Below are 23,615 nucleotides of genomic sequence, written 5' to 3'. Positions count from 1 at the left end.
AGAAGCCATTAAGATAAGGTTTCTTAAATAAGAGCCTTTTGATACGTAGGGCTTCAATAAGTTGAGAAAGTTTACATGTTACAGGGTCAATCGAATAGTTATGTTGTGGAACCGCAAGGTGGACACAGTTCTATGTTTATAATTACTAAACTATATGTTCATTATTATAAAGCTATATATTCATAATTTTTGAACTTCATATTCATAAGTACGTATTTAACTCTATATTTATAATTACAGAACTCTATGTTCATAGTTACTGAACTATATGTTCATAATTATAAAGATATATATGCATAATTTTTAACTTCATATTCACAATTATTGAATCTCTATATTCATAATTACATAACTATATGTTCATAATTATGTTCACAACACTATGTTCATAATTATAGAACTATATGCTCATAATTTTTGAATTATATATTAATAATTATGAACAATTTTTGAAATGTGTATACATTGCAAGGTGGACACATATCCACAACATAATTTGTCAGGTTAATAGTAGTATAGTACTAAAATTATTAAAAAAAAAAAAGAAGAAGTCTTTGGACTTCTCAATACTTGCCCATATTGATGGGCAAGCAATTATATGTTTGTAAATGCCCCTCTTATATAGAGGAGTTTAAGAGCCCATCTTTCCAAACATTTTCAATGTGGAATCAAAATGATCCCACATCATTTACAAAGGGGAGCCACCATTGTCTTCTTCCTATTTTTTTTTTTTAATTTTAAATTTATTTTGTATATAGTTTTGTTTGGATTATTACATTTGTTGTTGTTGTTATTATTATTATTATTGTTATGTTATTGTTATTGTTATTATTTTTATTTTAATTTTATTTTATTATTATTACATTATTACATAGGATTTTTATTATACTTGAACAATAATATTATCAATTATATTATAGAATATAATACCATACATAATGTTACCAATTATGCAATATTACCAATTAATAGATTTTATTTAATTTCCATTTGACATTTACTTACCAAATAAGCTTTACTACAAAAGTTTGGGCGGGAAAATGAAATAGGATGATTTTGTTGTTTTTTTTTTTTTTTTTTTTGAAAAGGGATGATTTTGTTTTTATATAATAATAATAATAATAATAATAATAATAATAATAATAATAATATAATATATAATATATATATATATATATATATATATATATATATATATATATATATAGATTAATTATTACCCTAATACTTAATTTATAATTCTGATTTTAAAATTCTTCTTATTATTATTAACATTAACATTTGATTAGTTTTATAAAAAAAAAATGTAAATTCTAAATTTTGTATGAATAAATTTAAACTCTAATTCGACGCATTTCCTTATATGATTGTATAATTCATTGTATATACACATAATATTTATTAATATGTATATAGAAAAGTTCTATAATATAATTTTATTAACTATCATTTATATTGATAGATTTATAATTAAAAAATTACATTTAAAAATTTAAAAAGTTGCATTTAAATTTTGCATGATTATTATAGTGCATAAGTGTATGTATGATTATAAATATTCATGTTTTGTTAATTTAATAATTTCATTTCTTTAATTATATTTCATATTTTATTAATTGTAATTTAATGAAATTGTTACAAATATTTCTAGGGAAGAAATCTTATATTTCTCAATTTCTTTAAATATATTAATTATAATTACCAAATATTGTGGCAATTACCATAATAATTTCATTAATTATATTACTTATATTAATTATAATATTTGTAATAATCTCTTCCAAAATTTAAATACATTACCATAATAATCACACAAAATAATGAAAGAAAAATTATCAAAATAATCACCTTTAATAAAAATAAGGTAATTATATTAAAAATTAATTATATATTAAGGTAAGTATAATTTATTTCATGTCAATAATATTATACATTAAGTATAAAAATATATATGTATATAAATTACCATAATAATTACACCAAAAAGGTAACAATATATAATTATTAGGTAATAATATTAATAATTAATTATTAAGGTAAGTATAATTTATTAAAGAGGGTATATAATTTAAAAAGTAAATTATTTATTAGATTACCTAATATAATTATCTTACTAATTGATTCCATGCTACTATGTATAATTCATATATTTGAAAACTTTTTAAATCAAAATATCTATTAATTGCCTTAATAATTAAAATAATTGTTAGTCAATCAATTTTCAATAGTACTAAAAGTATTATTTGAATTTTTATACAAAAGATATAATATTATTAAATCTAAATAATTAAAAATAATGTGTCCACATTACAAAAGATTTTATAATAGTAATTTTTATTGCATAATAGAATTTGGCAATTATTAAACATTGTTTACAATTATTAAACATTGTTTATGGTAATTATTGTATGACATTTAATACTAAAATTATTAGGTAGAACTTTTATAATTAAGGTATAATATTCTTAAGGTACAATATTGCTTGTATATGGTTTACCCGTATTAACCATCATTATATTAAATTAATATATAATTCTTTTAGTATAATATATTATTAAATCTAAACATATGATTAATATTTATTCAATATTATTACGGAAGTATTAGAATTATAAATTTTACTCCGTATTAAATTTTAAATGGCTTAGCATATCGAAGCAAACATGGTAAGTCAATAACATTATTTTACATTAGTAAAGTGATTTTACATTGGGGGGAATGTCAGATGAAGAATAAAATCAAAATAATACTCTATTAAAAAAAGCCACAGTACTTAATCATTTTTTTTCCTAAAAAAAAATTTTAATGGCAAGAAAAACGTCTTGAAGGGAGAGACAAACTACTCTCTTATTACAAAAAATGTACACTTTAAAGACGGAGAAATTGAATCGAAACAAAGTCCAACGCTTTGATATATTGACAACTAAAAAATGCTTTTAATTTCATTTTGGTTTTTATTGTATTCTTAGTATGCTTCCCTCTGTAAGTCTATATCTATTTACATATACACATAATTCGTCCCTCGATCACAAAACTTTATCATCTTGATGAGCAAGGAACTCTATTGCTTCCCGATCAATCTTTCTAGATCCGTATCTTCTCCACAAAAATAGACAAACAAAAAATATATATATCAATATTTTTTCTTATGAACCACTTTTGTTGTTTAAAAACCATAAAATACAAAAAAAATAAAAACAAAACAAAACCCAAAAAGAAGAAAAAATAAAAGAAACTAAGATGATGAAAACCTCACCAATGCAAATCACGTATCAACCTCAACTGTGGAAGATTACAGGATGATTAGAAGTCTATTGCTTCCCGATCAATCTTTCTAGATCCGTATCTTCTCCACAAAAATAGACAAAAAAAAAAAAGAATATATCAACATTTTTTTTTACGAACCACTTTTGTTGTTTAAAAATCAGAAAATACAAAAAAATAAAAACAGAACAAAACCCAAAAAGAAGAAAAAATAAAAGAAACTAAGAATGAAAACATCACCCGTGCAAATCACGTATCAACCTCAACTGTGGAAGATCACAGGATGATTAGCAAAAATCAATGAAATAATTAACCTTAGTTGGGGTTGTGTATGGTCAAATAAGGTGTATTTATACACAATGGATGAGATCAAAAGGGTTTAATATTGAAATTATAAAATGGTAAGAGATCTCAAGAAAGGTAAAATCTTTAATATTATTGAAATGCCATATTTGTCTAGATATTTGATATTACAAAAATGCCTCTAAGTTTTGGGGGGAAAACTTGGCTAGGAGGATTTTACTTTTATATATATATAGATTACATTTATGGCATAAATTATTATGTATAAAGATTAAAGTATTGATGATATATGCAATTCTGTTATGTTATTGCTTTATTTCCTTTGAATTGTTTATTACAATTTTGTTATAAAATATTACCTTTATGATATAAAATATTATATATAAGGATTACCATATTGATTATATCTATAATTCTATTATGACCCATTTTTATTAGATCTGATTCGTTGCACGAAATGAGACGGTCTCATAAAATATAAACCCTTTACTTTTATAGTAACAAGAAAAACTATTTGCTCACCTCATTCCTTTATATATGAAATTATGCTTGAATGGTTGTATTTTTTTTTTGTTGGGACTTTAAATATTTTATTAAATCAGTGTTAGAGTGACATAATTGAAATATATTATTTGTTAGTCGCTAACTGAATTTGTTATTACTTTATAAGTTAAGGATTAAAAGTGTAAATGGTTTTAAAAAAAATGAAGAATTACCGTGTAAATATGAGGGCTATATAAGTAAATAGAGCAGTTATTTACTTATTTTCAACGCTATTTCTTAAGTCCAGGTGTCAGAAAGCGATTCGTAAGCACAACTCCTACCACTTTGCGACTACAAGTAACGAGTCTACTTACTACTCCGTATCTCTGCTCAACATTCAGGAAAAGCTCAGACGACGAAAAGCTATTCAACTCAAATTCCATCGCATTCACACATCATATCATTCTCGAAACCGATTCTTGTTCTTGTCCTCTCTCTCTCTCTCTCTCTCTCTCTCTCTCTATCTCTGCCAATACGCGTCTTGATACAGTGCAATACTCCATTTCCTTAGATTGCCCGACCCGAAAGACTTGCGCTGGTCTCCGGATCAAGATCGTCCATGGCGGAAAGTGGATCGGATCCTCTCGGCTTCCGATTAGGTAAAGTGTAGCTATCGTTACTCCCTATCTTCCTCGAGCTATGGAATTTTAGTGTATGAAGAAATTATTTGATTTTGTTCTTAGATGATTTCTCTCACTAAAGCTGCCGCGAAGTGAATTTGATAATCGCTATAAATAACAAACAGAGTTGTGTGTCTTTGGACTTCCGTTTTATCCAGAGTGTTTTTGTTTAGCTTTATTGCTCCTTCAATGTCCCTTGATTTTCTCCTAAAGGAATTAGGGTTTCGGTAACTGAGCTACTATTTCGGCGTAATCCTGCTTTATTAGTAAAAAATAAATATATACTTGTCAAATGGCTATTGGTCACAAAGTATAGCGCTGTGAAGTTCAGAAATCTTTGACAGATTCTGGACTAAGAAAGGAAGTAGTTCTATTAAAACCTCACAAAACCTCACATATTAAAAGCTTGAGAGGCATTTAATTCTTCTGGAATTTTCTTCAGCCTAGTTTGGTATATGAACTTGTTAGGAATTGAATATTTTAGCTAGATTAATTAGCTGAATACAGTATAACACTAACGTATTTGCTCTAACCACTTAAGAAATGGAAGTGTTGGCAGTTCTCCCTCAAATTTGCCGTATATCACTTGGTCCTCTTCAGTCAATTCACTCAATTGTCTACTAAGTTTTGAAGATCATAAAAGTGAAATGAATTTTTAGTTGCATTTTTTCAAATGCTGTGGTCATGAATGGCAACTAATGTGAAAATTAATACATCTCTGTCTGATGAGAAAGGTTAATATTTAGAATAAGAATGTTAGATCAATTTAAGATTTTAAGTAACACTTGTAACCGGACATTATTAATGATTTATAGATATGAAATGGTATCCAGCATAAAGCACTAGTCATTGGACATATGATACTGTTTGGGTTAGTTTTGCAATAAACAAAGGCATGTATGGAGTAATTTTTATCTCCGCTTTCTGGTTGTACTGTTTTTCCCGTGCATGGTTTGAACTAGAGCAAGTCATGAAACATTGAGTGGAAGTGTTTACACCTTCTCAAGTTGTGATCCTGTGAAAATTATGCATGGGTAGGTTGTCTTTGATAGCATCTTTGTATACTTCTCTGTGTTTGTATATTACATGTGTGTGAGCTTGGGTGGAACAATAGATGCAGATAGACAGGCCTAGGAACTTATTAAACACTACCGTCGTATTGATGATCAATCTCAATATGTTCATATGTTGACAATGCTTGGTGGTGCATTTTGGCTACATTCCACCACATAAATAACCTTTCATTTTGCTCAGTAATATTTTAAACTGATGCTCAATGTGCAGATATCAAACAAATATTATTAGAAGCACAACATCGGTGGCTGAGACCTGCTGAAATTTGTGAAATTTTGCGGAACTACAAAAAGTTCCACATTACACCAGAGCCTCTGTATAAGCCAGTCAGTATGTCTTGTTCATTTCTCTCCCATTGATTTTCTGTTCTGATACATAGTTTTCTGTTGAATTTTAAGGCTTGTGATTTTCATTCTTGTATCCATATGAATATCTACATGTGTGATCACTTTCTTTCCACTTTATTGTTTTATTGTGACAAATTGCTTTTTCTTTATGTATTCTTCTTGTTCAGGTGGTTCTGTTTTTCTTTTTGATCGGAAGGTGCTAAGATACTTTCGGAAGGATGGACACAATTGGAGAAAGAAAAAGGATGGAAAGACTGTGAAGGAAGCTCATGAGAAGCTGAAAGTAAGACTTGATAATAGAGATTCTTTGCTTTATTTTGTCATTTTCTTTCAAAAAATGATTCTGTTCTTATTTGAAGAAAGTCTTTCTCAATGACTACATAAATTTTTCTGAATTTCAATTTTAGTGTCATCTGTGAATAATGTTATTATTTAATATGTTATTTTCTATAATGTAATAGGATTAGTTTATGTTGTGCTAGTTGTTTGACTTAGACTAGCCTAGTATGTAGGAGAACTTTACGTTATCTCTACCTCTTTACTATTGTAATCCTATCTGATGAATACAGTTTTGAATTCCTCTTCTCATCTGGTATCAGTTAGCCTTACGTTAGATCCTCCTTTTTTCCCTCCCATCTCCTAAAATGTCTACCAACTCATCGGAAAGAACCGTAACCACCACCACCCCTTCCTCGGCCGCCAACTCCAACCCCCTCTCGTCGGCACACCACTTTGTGTCGATCAAGCTTACGTCCCGGAATTTCTTATTCTGGCGTACGCAGTTGGTGCCCTTTTTACGTGGTCAGGAGCTCCTTGGGTTCGTCACCGGTGAGACACCGTGCCCGCCGGCCACCATCTCCGGCACGTCGTCCGGTTCCGTCTCCGGCGATGCAGCGGCGGTTTCTGCTCCAAATCCGGAGTTCCGGTCATGGGTCAAGCAGGATGCGTCGATCCTGTCTCTCCTTGTCTCCTCCATGGCTGACGAGGTTCTTCATCTAGCCGTTGGCAGGAACACATCGAAAGAAGTATCTGATGAATACAGTTTTGAATTCCTCTTCTCATCTCATCATAGCCTTTTTTGTTGAAGTAGCATCTAGAAAGTTCTTTTACAGGCTTTGTGATAAATGATATCATTGTATCTATGCAGGTTGGAAGTGTTGATATGCTACACTGCTATTATGCACATGGTGAAGATAATGAAAATTTTCAACGGCGTAGTTATTGGATGCTTGAACCGTGAGTATGAGCCCAATAGACGTGTCTAGTCTCATTTCTTTTGAACTTCTTCTCTCTACTATTTAATAATCAAATTGAGTAGATGATTAAGTTGTGAATGATTTGAACTGGACTAGCCCTGTATTGTCTCATTCAAACTGTGAACGGAAATTCTGGTTTCTTTAGCATAGGATCCTTGGTGTTCATTATTGAAAGGTAATTCAAAAGTGTGTTCCTTATGAACTTTTTATGGTGCAGGGATCTTATGCACATAGTTTTTGTGCACTACTTGGAGGTCAAGGTGAGATTCCATCATTTCTTAATTCTTAGATTGCATGTCTCTCTTATGGGAGTTATAGCCTTGTGGACTCATTTTATTTGTGTGATTTTTCATCTTCTTTTCCTTCAGGGTAACAAGGCAATGAGAAGTATTGAACCAACTGAATCAAGTTCCATAGATGAAAGCTCAATGTCTGTCAGTTCCGCTGGGAATTGCACAAAACTGACTTCCACTTCAGCTGATTCGCCTAGTCCAACTAGCACTCTTACATCAGCGTATGAAGATGTTGAATCTGGTATATGTTTATGTTATATTCTGTTTTGTCTATTAATTCCAGTAGGTATCCATTACTTTGGTGAATTTAATTAAAGCTCATGCTTGGCATTGATATTGGTGAAGTTTGTTGTTATTCCAACCTCTTTGTACTGGTTTTTGTTGATACTGATTAAAACTTAATCCAGAATATAGTCACCCAGGGACTTCTGGGTTGCAGTCATTCCCTGAGATAGCTACGGCTGGCAGTTATTCGGTTGAAAATGTGGATACAGTTCCACTTCAATATTCTGGTACTAACACTGTCTTCTATATCATGTTATTGTGTAATGCCTTTTTAATATGTCTACAATCTTGAATACTTTATTTGCTGTACTAAGGATGCTTGGTTTATTCCTGCAGCAGGTTCTCAACAAATACTTGATTTGGCATCTTGGGAAAAGTTTCTGGAGAATTGTACAAAAGGTACTAACATTTCATCTTCTGCAGTGAACTTCCAATATAATAGTGAGAATATACACATGAACAATGGAATAGGAGTTAAGCCAGTTTCTTGCAGGTGATATTGCTTACAAACAGGACCCAACAAATTCTTCTTCAGTCCAGACAAATTGGCAGGTACTGAACTTTGATGTTCCTCAACTACATTCTTATAATGCTAGGAACATTCCTTCATAATCTGGGATGGTAGCTGTGGAGTGGTTTAAACATTAAAATCCATTAGGTGTCCTTTTCTGTTGCATATTAACATTTATCATTTCCCTTCTTCCCTTGTGTACATGGTGGAAGTAGAATTGTAGTTGTTATTTCTGTTGCTAGCCATTTTATATGAAAGCTTTCGTATTTCTCTCTCTGTGTGTAGACATACACTAATTATCCATTCTTGTGTGTGTGTGTGTGTACGTACATACAGTAATTATCCATTCTATTATAAGCTTGCTGATTTGATTTTTGAATTTCACACTATTTATCCTTTCTTCAGCATTATTCTGAAGACCCTGCATTGCAGTTTCATGGGCAGACTGTCCATCAGGGTTTCATATCAGATTCAAATTATGATTTGGGAAGGTTCTCTAATCAAAAGTCTCTTCAAGAATATTTCCTTAACACTACAGGACCATTGGACATGTATCCCAATGAAACAGCAGAGCTACCAATAGAGATGAATCATCAATACAATCCTAATTTTGATAGTAATGTGCAGAAAGTTGGGAATGAAGAGTATTCTGTAAAGAAGCATCCGCTTTTGGATGGTTCTGGTTTAAAAGAAGGCTTGAATAAAGTTGACAGCTTCTCCCGATGGGTAGATAAAGAACTTGGAGATGTTGAGGAGCTGCAAATGCATTCAAGTAATGGCATTTCATGGAATGTTATAGAGAGTGAGGATAGTGATTCCTGCATTCCTTCTCAACTGCAATTGGGCTCTGATTCACTGAATCCCTCGCTCTCTCAGGAGCAGCTTTTCAGCATCATAGAGTTTTCGCCAATATGGGCATATTCAAATAAAGAAACCAAGGTACTTAATGTCTGTAAATTTCAAGGTACTTAAAGAAACCAAGGTACTTTGTAAATTTCATGGCCTTAATGTCTGTTTTTAATGGAAGTAATTTTTATAGGCTGATTACGGTTATTAATTTTTCTCAACAAAGTCTGAAGTTGAAGAATACTAGAATCTGCTGATTTCTCATTGCTAATTTTCTTTGTTAATTGTTATGTAATATGTTGAATCAGGTGCTAATTAAAGGAAAATTTCTTAAAACTGAAAAAGAAGTGGCAAAATGCAAGTGGTCATGCATGTTTGGAGAAGTGGAGGTCCCAATTGAAGTTTTGCCGACTGGGCTACTTTGTTGTTATAGTCCCCCACACAGGGCTGAGACAGTCCCGTTTTACATAACTTGTTCGAACAGGTTGGCTTGTAGTGAAGTAAGAGAATTTGAATACCGAGCTGGACCTAGTAAAGACACTAATGCTGGTGATAGTCATACAATGGAGGGGCTTCTTCATGAGCGCTTTGAAAGGCTATTGCATCTGGGAGCTACTGTTAGTCATTGCAGTTCAGAGGATATTATGGAGAAGCAAACTATAGTGAATAAAGTCATTGAATTGATGGAGGAGCAAAATCTTTGTATGACTGATTTTATGGACCTCTATGAGCCCAAAAATAGGGAATTGCCACTCTTTGGGAAACAGCTGAAAGAAAGGTTCTACACATGGCTTCTCCACAAAATCAATGAAGATGGAAAAGGGCCAGCTTTTGTAGATGAAGAAGGTCAAGGTCTAATCCATTTGGCTGCTGCGCTCGGATATAATTGGGCATTCAAACCAATCTTAATATCAGGAGTTAGTATAGATTTTCGTGATGTGAATGGATGGACTCCACTTCATTGGGCTGCATTCTATGGCAGGTAAATCCAATGAAACCTTTTGCAGACTTCTTGTGCTTTATACTTTAGTTTTGGACATGGTGTAGCTATTTTTTGTATTTTTTTATTTTTTCCATTGATCATCTTGTCATGGTTTCATACCTTGGAAACAGTCTCTTTCAAAACAAAGATAAGAAGGTTGATTCAATCTTTCTCCAAACATTTCATGTGACTTGTGAGCCATGCGAACTGGATAAAGGCCTGTAGTATTTATGTAATCTTATTCTAAAACACACGGAGCATTTACTCCATAGATGTTACTGGATTTGTAATGATCTTTTGGGTGCTTTATCCATTTCAGACCTCATTTATAAAACCTTGTCTGTCTTGTTTACAGGGAGGAGACTGTTGCTACTCTTGTTTCTCTAGGTGCATCTCCTGGAGCATTAACGGATCCTTCTGCTGAATTTCCGTTGGGTAGAACTCCTGCAGATTTGGCATCTGCCTATGGAAACAAGGGAATTTCTGGTTTTCTAGCTGAGTCCTCCCTGACCACACATCTTGCAAGACTTGATGTGAGTGATGCCAAGGAAAACAATGCTTTGGACACTTCAAAAACAAAAGAGATACAAACCGTTACAGAGCGTGTGGCAGTTCCAACAACTGATAATGTGCCAGATGTGTCACTGAAGGATTCACTTGCTGCTGTACGTAATGCTACTCAGGCTGCTGCTCGCATACATCAAATTTTCAGGGTTCAGTCCTTTCAGAGGAAGAAGTTGATTGAACATAATGGTGAATTATTAAGCGATGAGCAAGCTCTTTCAATGGTTGCTTCTAAAACATCAAGGCTGGGGCAAAATGATCGAATTGCTCACACTGCTGCAACACAAATCCAGAAAAAGTTTCGTGGTTGGAAGAAGAGAAAAGAGTTCCTCTTAATTCGACAAAGAGTTGTTAGAATTCAGGTGCATTTTCTTTTCCGCTCATTCTATATTAATTTGAAAATCTATTATAAATTTTTATTTTTCTTCACCTTCAACCATTGGTGAAAAGGTTATTAATGAAGGCTTAAAAGCATTAGGTACTATGCTTGCATTTCTATTTGGTATGTGTAGTTGTTGAATGTTGGATTCGAACACAATCCCATCTTTTAAAATACTTTTTGCCTCCACTGCTTGATCTTAAACTTTTAAAAATTCCACAGGGTAATTACCCCTTTCTCTATTTTTGGTATGCAATTTTTGGCAATTGATATGCTCAGTATGTGATTGTCAATACTGAAATCTCTACTTTTTAGGCTCATGTGAGGGGACATCAAGCAAGGAAAAAATATAAGCCAATAATATGGTCTGTGGGAATTCTGGAGAAGGTAATATTGCGATGGAGACGTAAAGGAAGTGGTTTGAGAGGGTTCAAATCTGATGCGGTTGCAAAACCCATCGTCATGGAAGACACGCCAGCATCAGCGGAAGATGATTATGATTTTCTGAAGGAGGGAAGGAAACAGACTGAAGAAAGAATGCAAAAGGCCCTTTCTCGGGTGAAATCCATGGCTCAATATCCTGAGGCACGTGAACAGTATCGCAGGATGCTTACTGCTACTGAAGGGGTCAGCAAAACAAAGGTAATTTCAATTAATTTCTTAAAAGGTGAATTATTTATTTGCATAAAGTAAATCTGAAGTCTGGAAAATCTGTTTGTCTAAATTAAATAGAAAGTAGTTATTTACTGGTTATCTGTTCAGCCTGATTTAATTGATGAGAGGCAATAAGTACACTACACGTAATTTCATGTTGCTACTGCAAAAGCAAAGTATATTATTTTAGGAGTGGTTTAATCATTTGTTCCTCTTTTTATACACAGGATGCTTCCACCGGAGTAGTTGGGAGTTCAGAAGATACAAGTTACCAAGATGAGGACCTACTCGATATAGAGACACTGCTGGATGATGATACCTTCATGTCTATAGCGTTTGAATGATCTCTAGGAGCCTTAGCTAGCTTTGATTTCGACCCTTTTAAGAATGATTAATTGTCGTTGTTCATAACTGAATAATCTAGTAGTGATTAATTTCTTGTGTATATATAGTATGCACAGCTTAGATGGAATGTGCTTGTGCTTTTTAGGACCGGTTTTTAATTCTAATAGATAAAATGCTCTGTTGTATTAGGAACGCTTAGAATATGTAATCTTTACATTATTGACTCATCTTTACATTTTACGGGGGAGACTACTCGGGGGGTATCTTTGATTGTGGGTTATGGAGCGCAAAAGGCCCTCGCTTTATTGCGGAAGTTAGGGTCACTGAACTTTTTGAAAGCTTTGTGAAAGCATTCATCTGAAAGTTGTAAAATGATCTTGCAACAGTCTCTTTTTATGAGGATTTGATTCCCAGAAGCAGACTGTTTCAGGTCTTCTACGCATACGTCGTCTCCCTTTACCAGTGCCATCGAGCAGTCACTTGTTTGGTTTGTAGAGACGGGCGGCGGTATTGGAGGCTCGCTATTCCCTGGAGGTGGTGATGCCGGCAGCGATGGCTTTAGTGGGCTGTCTTCAACTGCTGCCGATGGTGACGGTGGCAGTATCGGCAGCGATGGCTTTAGTGGGCTGTCTTCAACTGCTGCCGATGGTGACGGTGGCAGTATCGGCTTTACAGTAATGGTTTCCGTTGGAGGTGGATGGCTATGGGGTTGGCGAAGGCGGTACTGGTTGCTAGTATGTTTGTGGTTCCTGGTTGCGGAGCGCAGTGGTGGATGCCGGTGGCGGTGGTTCCTGGTTGCGGAGGGTAGCGGTGGTATTGACGGTGGATGCTGGTGGTTCCTGGGTGCGGAACGCAGCCGTGGATGCCCGTGGTTCCTGGTTGCGGAGCGCAGCCGTGGATGCCCGTGGTTCCTGGTTGTGGAGCGCAGCCGTGGATGCTGGTGATTCTTGGTGGCGGAGCTCAGCCGTGGATGCCGGTGGTTCCTGGTTGCGGAGCTCAGCGGTGTATGCCGGTGGTTCCTGGTTGCGGAGCTCAGCGGTGGATGCCGGTGGTTCCTGGAATGGTGGTGCCGGCGTGAAACTGATGGTGAATGGTGATGCCGGTGTGAATCTGATGGTGAATGGTGATGCCGGTGATGATGATGGTGCGACGGTGGTGGCGGAGGTTGTAGGTACCCGACCGGGAATGTAGCTGGCTCGCCGAATTGCGGAAGAGGCGGTTGGAACCATGGAGGTTGGGGACTTAAGTTCCAGGGAGGAAAGTCAGGAAACAATGGAAGCAAAGGAACAACTGGACACCTCATAATTATACACCACCATGCTGTGGTTTTTTGCTGCGCTGGAGACTGATCGGCGAAAGCCACCGCCGCGCAAAGTGCAAAGAACAAGGAGAAGAGGAGTGTGTGGAGAGTAGTTGGGTGCATGATGAATGATGATAGTAGAGAAAAGTGCAAAATTGTGTTAGTAGAGAAAATGATTTATAAGGGCAAGAAGAAGTTAATCAGAAAAAAGATTTAGGTGTTTCATTTCATTTACATTAAGCTACAATCGCGGAGCAGTGGACTTCTTGATAAAGAAATCTTTTCATTCTCAATAATCTTCTAATAAACAATTAAACCCCAATAGCTTCTCTTCTTTTATTTCTCCTTTTACACGTGTCCAAAGATGAGTTAGAAACTTAGAACTGGTGTCTTGTCATGTTTGGGTTAAGTGAGTGGTAAAAAAAAAAAAAAAAACCTCTCACACTTGGTGCAATTATATTTGTTGGGTTTTGTACCCTAAGCATCAGGGTTAGGTTCTAACTGGCGCAAAGGCCTATGAATGTTTACAACCATGCAGCGAATATATAATTTGATAGTCTCACTACTATTGAAGAATATTACATAATTAAGGAATGCAAAATGCTATGGAGAATAATTTGTATTTTAGTTCTAGTTAATGAGAATAGAGGAGGCGGCCTCGCAATCGTTATAAAATGCGACGTGGTTTTTTATGTTTAGATTTTATGTATATTATATTAAGAATTTATGTGTATTTTTGTTAAGAGTTTATGTGTATTATGTTTAAAGTTTATGTATTATGTATTATGTGTATTTTGTTGAGTTTATGTATATTCGAAATATAATTTTTTTTTTTTGAAGTTAACGGTAGAAACGAGAAATGAAATTAAAAAAAAAAAAAAAAGACCAAAACAACGTCGTTTTGACCAGGACGTACAATACATTGTGCGCCCTGATGCACGATATAATGCTTGGCTTCTACTAAGGTGACACGCATCTGGGACCATTTGGAATTGTTGTGACTCTCCCTAGGCCAGGCTAGGTTATTAAGGGCAAATTATACCATGAATTGCCTTACATTGTAGATCTTGGTCCAAAAATAACCTTCAGATTTTGTATCTACAGTTGACACATTACGTATATGCAGTTGATAATTTCTGTATATGTAGATGTCATATTATGTGTCAGAAATTATCCCAAGTCAGATTCTGTATTTATAGTTGACACATTCTATAGTTGTAGTTGATAGTTTTTGTACCTATAGCTATCATATTATGTGTTAGCAATTATCAAATTATTTGTTTACATGTACAAAAACTGATAATGACATGCACAAAATTTTTGTATCAAAATTCACAATGCAATATGAACTATGGTCTATGGTATAACAATGATTATTAAGGTTTTGGGCCTCACATAACAAAATGGTTGACAATATTAATTCATTGGACTTATATGTAGAATAAAAATAAACTTGATTCTTATGATAAAAATTGCTTAAGAACAAGCAACAATAAAGACAAAATACCCAATAAGAAAAGGAATTATTTAAGAAATATCTCACGATTTATTTTATCCATTAATTTTCAAAAGAGAAGCAATGATAAATCTTTAAATTTGAGGTTGAAACTTTGAAACAAAAACAACAAGAAAATGACCTTAAGATTCTCATAGGCTCTATGACAAAAAAACTTTAGGTAAACCGCAACCCCACCCCCACCCCCCACCCACCAAAAAAAAAAACTGGATAAAAGAAATCCTTAAATTGGGCTTCTTATAGAAAAAAAAAAAAGATTATTATTATTATTATTATTATTATTATTATTATTATTATTATTTATCTATCCAATAGTATATTTTAAAAAAAATAAAAAAATTGTTTTACTGATGGAATCCACCTGTGACCTGCCCAACTAACACTCACAGTGATATCCAGTAAACTGTCTGAACAAAGTTTCGGGACTTGACCAAGAAGAAGAAAAGACATTCTTCTGCCATTGAAATCCGGAATGATTGGTCCACCACTCTTAATTACGTCATTTAATCCATCGAGTTAATGCATAGAAATACTAAAAATCAACAAAGTCAACTACAGATGGATCAGGCCTAAGCCAAAATCTTGTCTGTTAATCACCCAAATCTCCTTGCCGGCATACTCATAATCCAAAACCCAAACCCATAATCTTTCTTAATCATACCAAAATCCTGTTTTTTTTTTTCTTCCTTGTCTTTTACTGAAAGTTCAAAGGGCTGGTGTATCAGTGACTGGTATTTCCTGTTTCTTTATTCTTTTTTTAAAAAATGATCTTGTCTGTGTATCTGAAGACTATTTTAATTTTTTAGGTTTGAATTCCAGGGTGAAAGATAGTAGGGGAAGAGGCTGAATTATATGGATAGTTTGTTCTGTTTCAGTTCTGTCTGTTCTCAGGTGAGATTTCATAACTGTCTGTTTTTCTGGTTCATTTAGATTTATGTATTCATATACTTATTTTTGTTATTGTTGTTGTTTTTTTTAATAACGGGAAACCCGTAGCCACTATCCGAGAGTGTGCGGATAAACTCGCCTTGTGACCCTACCCGATAAACCAGACTAGTTGTCCGTAGCTAACCGGCTCGAACCAAAAAGGCCAAGAGGCCACTCCATCTAGGAGTCGTCAACAGCCTGACCAACTTGGCTGAAGTTGCCTTATATTTTTGTTGTTGTTGTTGTTACCATAAGGCTGATGATCCAATATGTTGTTTTAGGTGGAATGTATAGTTTTGATATTAGAGGCTTTCAGCTTATGAAACAGTGTTGTTTAGAATTCCATGAGTGTTCTTACTGGATTATCTGGGAAGGTTTTAGAGCATGATTATTTGTTTCTTGTTTATGTGGTACTACGTCTTGATAAATGTGACCGTTTTTATCCTTGCATTGAGATCTTCTGATAGAACTAGCAGAGTTTATATATGCAGATAAATTCACACATACATTTCCCAGACCTTTCGTCGTTTTTGCTCTTAACATACCAGAAATTATGGATCTCCTTTTGAATTCTATGTTATCTAATGTTGTTAAAAGACCAGTCTTTTGTGGCTCTATTGTACATCTTCCATTGGATTCTCTTCATTATGTTGAGGATTTCAAAAGAATCGTCTTTTTAGTTCTTTGTGTGTGTGGGAACTCTGCAGAATGCATTTGCTTTAGTCTCAGAGCCAGTGTTGCAAAAATCGCGCCTAGGCGCTAGGCGCTCGGCCTCCTTGGCGGCCTAGGCGCCCTAGGCGGTCCCCAGGCGCCTAGAGGGCGCCTAGCGATTTTTTCAACATTGCTCAGAGCTGATGTGTTATTTGCCATTTTAGCTTGCAAGAGGAGAGTCGTCGTGGGACATTGGCAAGGGGGGAAGCCAGCAGCACGAGGCCACCAAATACGGGTTCTCCCTAGTCAAGGGGAAAGCGAATCATCCCATGGAGGATTATCATGTTGCCAAGTTTGTTCAGATTGAAAGGAATGAACTTGGCCTCTTTGCAGTTTATGATGGGCATCTGGGGGAGAGTGTGGCTGCATATTTACAGAACCATTTATTTCCCAATATTCTCAAGGAGGTTAGTTCGATAAAGCATCCATGAAACCGGGCTTTACTTTACTGGTAAACATATAAATCTTGTTATTGTTAACATACCATTAGCAATACAGGAGGACTTCTGGACTGATCCTCACAGGTCGATCTTAAAAGCTTACGAGAAAACAGACCAGGCGATTCTCTCACACAACCCTGATATAGGCACCGGGGGATCCACCGCTGTCACCGCGATTCTTGTAAATGGTCAGAAGCTGTGGGTGGCTAACGTTGGGGACTCACGAGCTGTCCTTTCGAGGAAAGGGGTAGCGGTGCAGATGTCAGTTGATCACGACCCCAATGCTGAGCACGAGAGCATTGAAGATCGGGGCGGTTTTGTCACAAACATTCCAGGTGCTGTTACATAATCTGAACTTATGCTCTGATACCATGTTATAATCTAAGATTGGGCCACGTGGGACAGCTAAGACTGAATCCAATCAATTAGCTAGTCTAACTCATGCCCTTATAAACTGGACTCTTAACAATACATTTCATGTTATCTTAGGAGATGTTCCAAGAGTGAATGGTCAGCTAGCTGTTTCTCGCGCTTTTGGAGACAAAAATCTGAAGAAATTCCTGCGATCTGATCCCGATGTTACTACTGCTGACATTGATGGTGACGTTGATCTTCTCATCATTGCAAGCGACGGCCTATGGAAGGTGCGTTTTCCCTCTCTCAACACAGCCCCGGCCCCCCCCTCTCCGATTTCTTTCTGCACTTTTGACTGTTTGATCTTCATGCAGGTGATGTCTAATCAAGAAGCAGTGGATATTGCTAAGAAGGCCAAGAATCCACAGAAAGCAGCCAAGAAATTGGCCATGGAGGCGTTAAACAGAGAAAGTAAAGACGATATTTCTTGCATCGTTGTCCGGTTTAAAGAGTAAAAGCAGTATATATATAGAACAGGAGGGGACCTGATTTTGTGGACATGAAAAGAATTCTGCAGAAGTTCATTATGCAGAGATTATTGGTGCCCCTTTCCTTCATTCTGTAGATTATTTAATGATTTTCTGTAATCTTCCTGGAAATCTTGGGGGCATAGCTTCATATCATGTTGGAAACTTACATGGAGAAGCTCCTCATGCTGTCCAGTAAAATGCAATAATACAGACATTATTTCTGCCATTGATGCAGAGGTTTAATGTTTCTTTATATGATCAAAAGCTCATTTTAGAGACTTTTTTTTTACTACATTTAAAAGGTTCAACTCGTAATCTCCTACTCGAAGTTGCATGTTTATCTTGCTAAGCTATAAAATCGCTCCCATACCCTTTTGCAACTCGAGAGATTATATTTCTTATATTATAGGTAAGATATTGAAACTAGTTTAATAGTCTGCCGTTGTAAAAGTAAGACACGAATTCTCCTACCTAAAAGGGAACTGACTATTTAAGTTATCATGATTTATTTCTATCATTATATAGGGTTTTACGAGCACTCAACACTGATTCTCCATCTAAAATGTTGTTGAGTTATTATATATCTTTCTATTATTATGTATGGTCTTATGGGTATGGGACACTAATTCTCTTATCTAAAATGTAGGTGAGTTACTATAATTTTTTTTGGCCCAAGGTAATTAAAAGAATTGCATTTTCTTGTGTGGTTGGATACAAATTTGACGATTATTCCAATTTTTTTCTGTCGTTTTGCTGCGCCTTACGACAACACGTGTTGCGTCAGAAAACATCATAAAGGACAGAGACCGATAAAACCTGTAATGTTTGCCGCGGAATGAAAGGTATGATCTTTTGGTTTTTGCCAACTTTTCATTGTGATTCGGTGTGGGGAGAAAGGAGGAAGTTTATCGAGTCTAGACAACGCGCGCGCATCCTTTGATGGTTTACACTGTTGCGAGGTTGCAAATTGCAATCCCCTTTCTGAGTTTTAGAAAACTCTCTTAAACCCTTCAAAAACCCTAAATTTAGCCCACCAACCGGCGGACATTTCCGGCCATGACAAAGCTGTCGAAGCTCAGCGCCTCGAATCCCAAGCTTTGGGTGGTGATAGGCGTTGGAGTCGCCGGGATCGTGATTCTAGCCGAGGTCCACCGCCGCCGCCGGCTGAGTGCCAGTGACGCGATTAAGGAAGATTTTGGGGCCTTCATCGAGCGTTTCGAGTTGCTTCCTTTTCCTCAACCCCCTCCTCCCGCTGCTCCGCTCCTCCTCGCCGGCCTCACGTTTGCCATCAAAGACAAGTCAGTCTATAATCCATTAATCCTCCCCCTATGTGAAATGTGGACCGATTTCTCTCTGAACTTTTCTTTAACTTTTTATTGTTTCTTTTTCTAGTATTGATGTGAAGGGGTACGTAACGGGGCTTGGGAGCCCAGAGTGGAAACGGACACATGAAGCGGCTGCAGAGACGGCGGCGGTAGTCTACGCTCTACTGAAGAGTGGAGCTACTTGCATTGGCAAGACGATTATGGATGAACTTGGTTTGGGGTAGCTTTTACTTCTAATCTTCTATGCCTACATTTGGAGTAGAATACTAATTCTTTTATTGTTATTAAATGTGCCTGTGTAAAGCTTTCACATTTCAGTGCAAAAATAGAACTTGATGGAAAGTTGTGCATGATTCATGAAAAACATCATGGTCACTTGTAGTTCTGCTTATGGCTTTCTTTTTTCTTGTTATTATGTCTTCCCACCATTCCTGGATTATTCTGGAGTTTAAGATAATCTGACATGGCAAACAGATGGAATTGGTGACAATTTTTGTTGGACCATAATTTTAGGATCACTGGAAGAAATGTGCACTATGGAACACCAACTAACCCCAAATTGCCATTTCATGTTCCTGGAGGCTCATCTAGTGGTTCAGCGGTTGCTGTTGCATCCAATCTTGTTGACTTTGCTCTTGGTATGCATTTCTTGCCTTAAAACGTATGTTACTGAGGCATGGTGAACTATACTTTACAACGTGGTATCCAGAACTTCAAATATGTAATAGATGGGGTGTTTAAATTTCCCATTCATCTGATCTTAGTGAAATGTACCGGAAATTTTGTGGAGCAGTGGGGGTACGCTGTTTTGTTTGATATTTTGATGGGAAGATATTGAATGCTTAACAGAACACGTATTTTGCAGCTACTGATACCACTGGGTGCATTCGAGTTCCAGCATCATTTTGTGGTGTCCTTGGATTTAGGCCATCTCACGGAATTGTGTCAACTACTGGCGTTCTGCCAGTTTCCCAAAGTTTAGATACCATAGGTATGTCATGTGGAAAGCAGTTTTGTTATGCACTTATGCATTTAAAATGTGCTAAAAGAATTTTTTTTTTTTTTTTTTTTTTTCCTGTCAAATTTTGCCATTTTGGTGACTTACTGATCTTTGTCCCAATTTCTCATATTTTGAAGTCGAAACTTTTGTTCATATGTTGTCAATTAGAAAAAATATGAAATTCTATTTTTTACAGGTTGGTTTGCCCGCGATCCTTCTGTTTTGTGTAAAATTGGACGTATTTTACTTCAGTTAGCCCCCACTGTACCTAAAAGGATGAGACGCTTCATTATAGCTGATGATCTTTTCCAACTGTCTAAGGTTCCTAAGCAGAAGATTGTCCATGTAGTAAGAAAAGTCACAGAAAAAATATCCGGTTGTAAGTTGCACTTTGTTTAGTTGTGTTATCAATTTCATTTTCTTTCCCCCCAGATTCTTCAGGAAGGCTTTCTATTACTTTAGGGCACATGCTACTATTCTTCCGAGTCCTATTATGCTTGTGTGAGTGACATTATTTCTAAATTGATTGTGCAGGCCAGGCCCCAAAAGATATGAATCTTGGAAAGTACATTGCTTCAAATGTCCCCAGCTTGAAAGTTTTTTGTGAAGAATCTATAAATCACCATCATGGGATGTCTACTTTTAGAGCTCTCTCCTCTGTGATGGTTCTTCTGCTGAGGTACATGCTTACATGATTTTTATTCGGTTATCTGATTGAGTGACGGTAGGAAGAGACAATACAGAAAGCTGTTATACTAAAACTAAATTATTTTTTAATCTTCTCAAAAATTGTGATCAACATTCGTGAAGTGTTGTAAATGTCTTTTCAGCTATGAGTTCAGGACAAATTATGAAGAATGGATGAACGAAGTTAAACTCAGGTTAGATCCTGATGTCTCGGGCTGTATTGCTGCAGCTGCCACCTTAACCCCTGAAAATATTAAGCTCCTTTATAAAGTCAGGACAGAAACCCGAACTGCTTTCAAGAATCTCTTGAAGGTAAAACTTTACTGCTACTCATTTGCATTAAGTATGTTAGCGGGTTCAAAAAACTAATGCCTACTGCATATGCTGTATGCTTATTTTAAGGTTATATCTAATTAAATTATTCTATTCTAAAGGATGACGGGATATTAGTGATTCCCACAATTACAGATCCTCCATCTAAACTACCTTCAAAGAAAGGTTTATCCATGGAAGCTCGTGACAGAGCGTTTGCTATATTAAGCATTGCCAGTATTTCGGGCTGCTGTCAGGTACTTGAATTCTATAAATCTCAGATTCGGTTCTTGCTGCTCTCTCTAATAAGTATGCATGTCATAGTAATGGACATTAGGTTATCTGTTTGAATTTCAGGCTGCCATTCCATTTGGAGAACATGATAATTATCCAGTCTCCGTGTCTTTCATTGCATCACATGGAAGTGATAACTTTTTGCTTCATACTATACGAGATATGTATCCATCGCTTGAAGAAGAAGTAAGAATGGCTTCAAATGTATCCGCTTTACCAGAAACGGTTGTTAGCATGGATGCATCTGAACTGTTGAAAGAAAAGGTTGCACTTTTCTAACTCCGAAGAAAAATGTTTTCTTGATAAGTTTTGTCACTTGTCTTCCCCCTTGGAGGATTGAGAACGAATTGGGGCGTTGGATTATGTTTGTGAATCATCATTATCATTGTTGCAGGGAAATGCTGCATATAAGGGAAGGCTGTGGAATAAGGCTGTAAGCTACTACTCCGAGGCAATAAAATTAAATGATATGAATGCAACTTACTATAGCAACCGGGCAGCTGCTTACTTGGAATTGGGATGGTATGATGTACCTTTTTTACTTCGTTGCTTTCTTTTTGGGGTAAAATGGTGTTTTGCCAAGTATTTAATATTTCTGCAGCTTCCAACAAGCAGAAGAGGACTGCACCAAAGCTATTTCTCTCGATATAAAGGTAAAAGGAAATTCTTTTCTATTTTATATTGTGATTTCCGAGAAAGGAACTTGTGTTTTGCCTCTAGTCCCGACTCTCATGACCTTTGGTCTGGCTCTGATACCAAATTGAAGCATGTGCTCCATCTCAACTAAAAGCTTAAGCTGATAATTGGACTGCACATTAATGTTATATGTTCACAATGTTTCGAAACAGACCTCTTCTTAGTCTGAGTTCCTACCTAGATGTTGATCTTGTTGATGTTTTCTTAAAATGTTTGAAACCTTTTGTTTTTGGGTGTAGAATGTGAAGGCATATCTGAGACGAGGGACGGCTAGGGAGTCCCTTCTTTTGAAGAAAGAAGCTCTTCAAGGTGAGTACAACGCGTTTCCTTGCAAGATGTAAAAGGCATCTGTTTTCTCATTTCCTTTTGGGCATATTACAATTTAATGGACGCCCTTTCCCGGCAAATGAATTCATGTCTATTCAATATTTTCAGATTTCAGGCATGCCCATGTTCTGGAACCACAGAACAAGATTGCAAAGCTGGCTGAAAAGAGACTGAAGAAGCTGATTAGTATTTGATACTATATAGCACCGACACAAGAGAGACTATGAAAACCGACGAGCACTTCCTGCTCCATATGTGAACCTTTTCGGGTAAAAACAGACTCGAATAACAGGTGGATATCGCTGATGACAGATTTACCCTCATGTTTGAGGTTCAGCTGTGTATATAATTGTTGTAATATGACGATGAATCCATGAACCCTGTTTTTTTTTGTGTTGAATCACAAGCCATGTAGACTGTTGTCTGGTGTGATGAGGCAATTAATGAGATTTTGGCTTTGGTTTGTTAAGCCTGTTAAAGTGCTATCTGCCCCTAGGCATTAGTATAATGCATGAGAAATTATACTAATGCCCATGTACAGAAGTAGTAGTGTACAGTTTAGTGTTGAGTCTCGGGAGAGTAGGATGAACTTTGAAAAGGATTATACCGCACTCTTCTAGAAGATTGTGCCCAGCATTTCTGAATGTTATTTGAATTATACTGGATACTAATAAAATATTATTTGATATAATTAAGCATATTATGTGATTACCAAGACTATATGGTCTAATGGTATCCGGGTTAGACTTTCACTTAGAAGGTTGTAAATTGTAAATTCGAGCTCCAGTGGAGGCATTATTGATTATGGCCAAATTTACTGAGAACATAACATAACATAGTTGTAAATAGTCCTTGTAACTGTAGTACTAAAAAATCAATTTATCTAATTATTTTCAAAAGAAAAAGCAAAAATAAGAGTATTTTTATTTG

At 35.6% G+C, this 23,615-nt stretch overlaps 3 protein-coding genes across 8 annotated transcripts; all 3 read left to right on the top strand.

Moving 5' to 3' along the window:
* The first annotated feature begins 4,427 nt into the window (after positions 1–4,427).
* LOC109167100 (calmodulin-binding transcription activator 2-like) lies at positions 4,428–12,504 on the top strand. Of its 3 annotated transcripts, none has more exons than XM_019316015.1 (14): positions 4,428–4,709; positions 6,015–6,134; positions 6,319–6,434; positions 7,299–7,387; positions 7,625–7,667; positions 7,776–7,941; positions 8,108–8,212; positions 8,322–8,384; positions 8,479–8,537; positions 8,902–9,435; positions 9,651–10,324; positions 10,680–11,250; positions 11,583–11,909; positions 12,149–12,504. In XM_019316015.1, the coding sequence occupies exons 1-14, from the start codon at positions 4,670–4,672 to the stop codon at positions 12,263–12,265; spliced, it is 3,024 nt and encodes a 1,007-aa protein (XP_019171560.1). In that variant the 5' UTR covers positions 4,428–4,669; the 3' UTR covers positions 12,266–12,504. The 3 variants fall into 3 exon arrangements, with proteins under 3 accessions (XP_019171560.1, XP_019171561.1, XP_019171562.1); XM_019316016.1 differs by having other exon boundaries at positions 4,670–4,709; positions 8,325–8,384; XM_019316017.1 differs by lacking the exon at positions 4,428–4,709 and having other exon boundaries at positions 6,038–6,130.
* Positions 12,505–15,530: 3,026 nt separating this feature from the next.
* On the top strand, positions 15,531–18,359 carry LOC109167111 (probable protein phosphatase 2C 9). 3 transcript variants are annotated; one of them, XM_019316039.1, is made up of 6 exons: positions 15,531–15,813; positions 15,902–15,973; positions 16,885–17,127; positions 17,219–17,495; positions 17,650–17,804; positions 17,889–18,359. In XM_019316039.1, the coding sequence occupies exons 2-6, from the start codon at positions 15,935–15,937 to the stop codon at positions 18,027–18,029; spliced, it is 855 nt and encodes a 284-aa protein (XP_019171584.1). In that variant the 5' UTR covers positions 15,531–15,813; positions 15,902–15,934; the 3' UTR covers positions 18,030–18,359. The 3 variants fall into 3 exon arrangements, with proteins under 3 accessions (XP_019171584.1, XP_019171582.1, XP_019171583.1); XM_019316037.1 differs by having other exon boundaries at positions 15,532–15,813; positions 15,889–15,973; XM_019316038.1 differs by having other exon boundaries at positions 15,532–15,813; positions 15,884–15,973.
* Positions 18,360–18,860: 501 nt separating this feature from the next.
* On the top strand, positions 18,861–23,154 carry LOC109167103 (outer envelope protein 64, mitochondrial-like). Of its 2 annotated transcripts, XM_019316028.1 has the most exons (14): positions 18,861–19,342; positions 19,437–19,589; positions 19,883–20,007; positions 20,235–20,360; positions 20,566–20,748; positions 20,904–21,048; positions 21,200–21,368; positions 21,491–21,625; positions 21,726–21,926; positions 22,057–22,184; positions 22,264–22,315; positions 22,598–22,667; positions 22,794–22,908; positions 22,940–23,154. In XM_019316028.1, the coding sequence occupies exons 1-13, from the start codon at positions 19,101–19,103 to the stop codon at positions 22,877–22,879; spliced, it is 1,815 nt and encodes a 604-aa protein (XP_019171573.1). In that variant the 5' UTR covers positions 18,861–19,100; the 3' UTR covers positions 22,880–22,908; positions 22,940–23,154. The 2 variants fall into 2 exon arrangements, with proteins under 2 accessions (XP_019171573.1, XP_019171572.1); XM_019316027.1 differs by having other exon boundaries at positions 22,794–23,154.
* Positions 23,155–23,615: the final 461 nt, after the last annotated feature.

Source organism: Ipomoea nil, unplaced genomic scaffold, assembly GCF_001879475.1.
Source record: "Ipomoea nil cultivar Tokyo-kokei standard unplaced genomic scaffold, Asagao_1.1 scaffold3147, whole genome shotgun sequence".
Classification (NCBI taxonomy): domain Eukaryota; kingdom Viridiplantae; phylum Streptophyta; class Magnoliopsida; order Solanales; family Convolvulaceae; genus Ipomoea; species Ipomoea nil.
The sequence above is the reverse complement of the archived record's forward strand: the minus strand, read 5'-3'. Positions and strand labels throughout refer to the sequence as shown.

What these genes read in the sequence shown, in the direction of transcription:
- LOC109167100 (XM_019316015.1), top strand. Translation starts at nt 4,670, where the DNA reads ATGGCGGAAAGTGGATCGGATCCTCTCGGCTTCCGATTAG. An exon ending in GCCTCTGTATAAGCCAGTCA is followed by an intron (nt 6,135 to 6,318) that starts GTATGTCTTGTT and finishes CTTCTTGTTCAG; the next exon opens with GTGGTTCTGTTTTTCTTTTT. An exon ending in TCTGGAGAATTGTACAAAAG is followed by an intron (nt 8,385 to 8,478) that starts GTACTAACATTT and finishes AGTTTCTTGCAG; the next exon opens with GTGATATTGCTTACAAACAG.
- LOC109167111 (XM_019316039.1), top strand. Translation starts at nt 15,935, where the DNA reads ATGGATAGTTTGTTCTGTTTCAGTTCTGTCTGTTCTCAG. An exon ending in TTTTGTCACAAACATTCCAG is followed by an intron (nt 17,496 to 17,649) that starts GTGCTGTTACAT and finishes ATGTTATCTTAG; the next exon opens with GAGATGTTCCAAGAGTGAAT. An exon ending in CAAGCGACGGCCTATGGAAG is followed by an intron (nt 17,805 to 17,888) that starts GTGCGTTTTCCC and finishes ATCTTCATGCAG; the next exon opens with GTGATGTCTAATCAAGAAGC.
- LOC109167103 (XM_019316028.1), top strand. Translation starts at nt 19,101, where the DNA reads ATGACAAAGCTGTCGAAGCTCAGCGCCTCGAATCCCAAGCTTTGGGTG. An exon ending in CCAAAGTTTAGATACCATAG is followed by an intron (nt 20,361 to 20,565) that starts GTATGTCATGTG and finishes TATTTTTTACAG; the next exon opens with GTTGGTTTGCCCGCGATCCT. An exon ending in GAAGAAAGAAGCTCTTCAAG is followed by an intron (nt 22,668 to 22,793) that starts GTGAGTACAACG and finishes CAATATTTTCAG; the next exon opens with ATTTCAGGCATGCCCATGTT.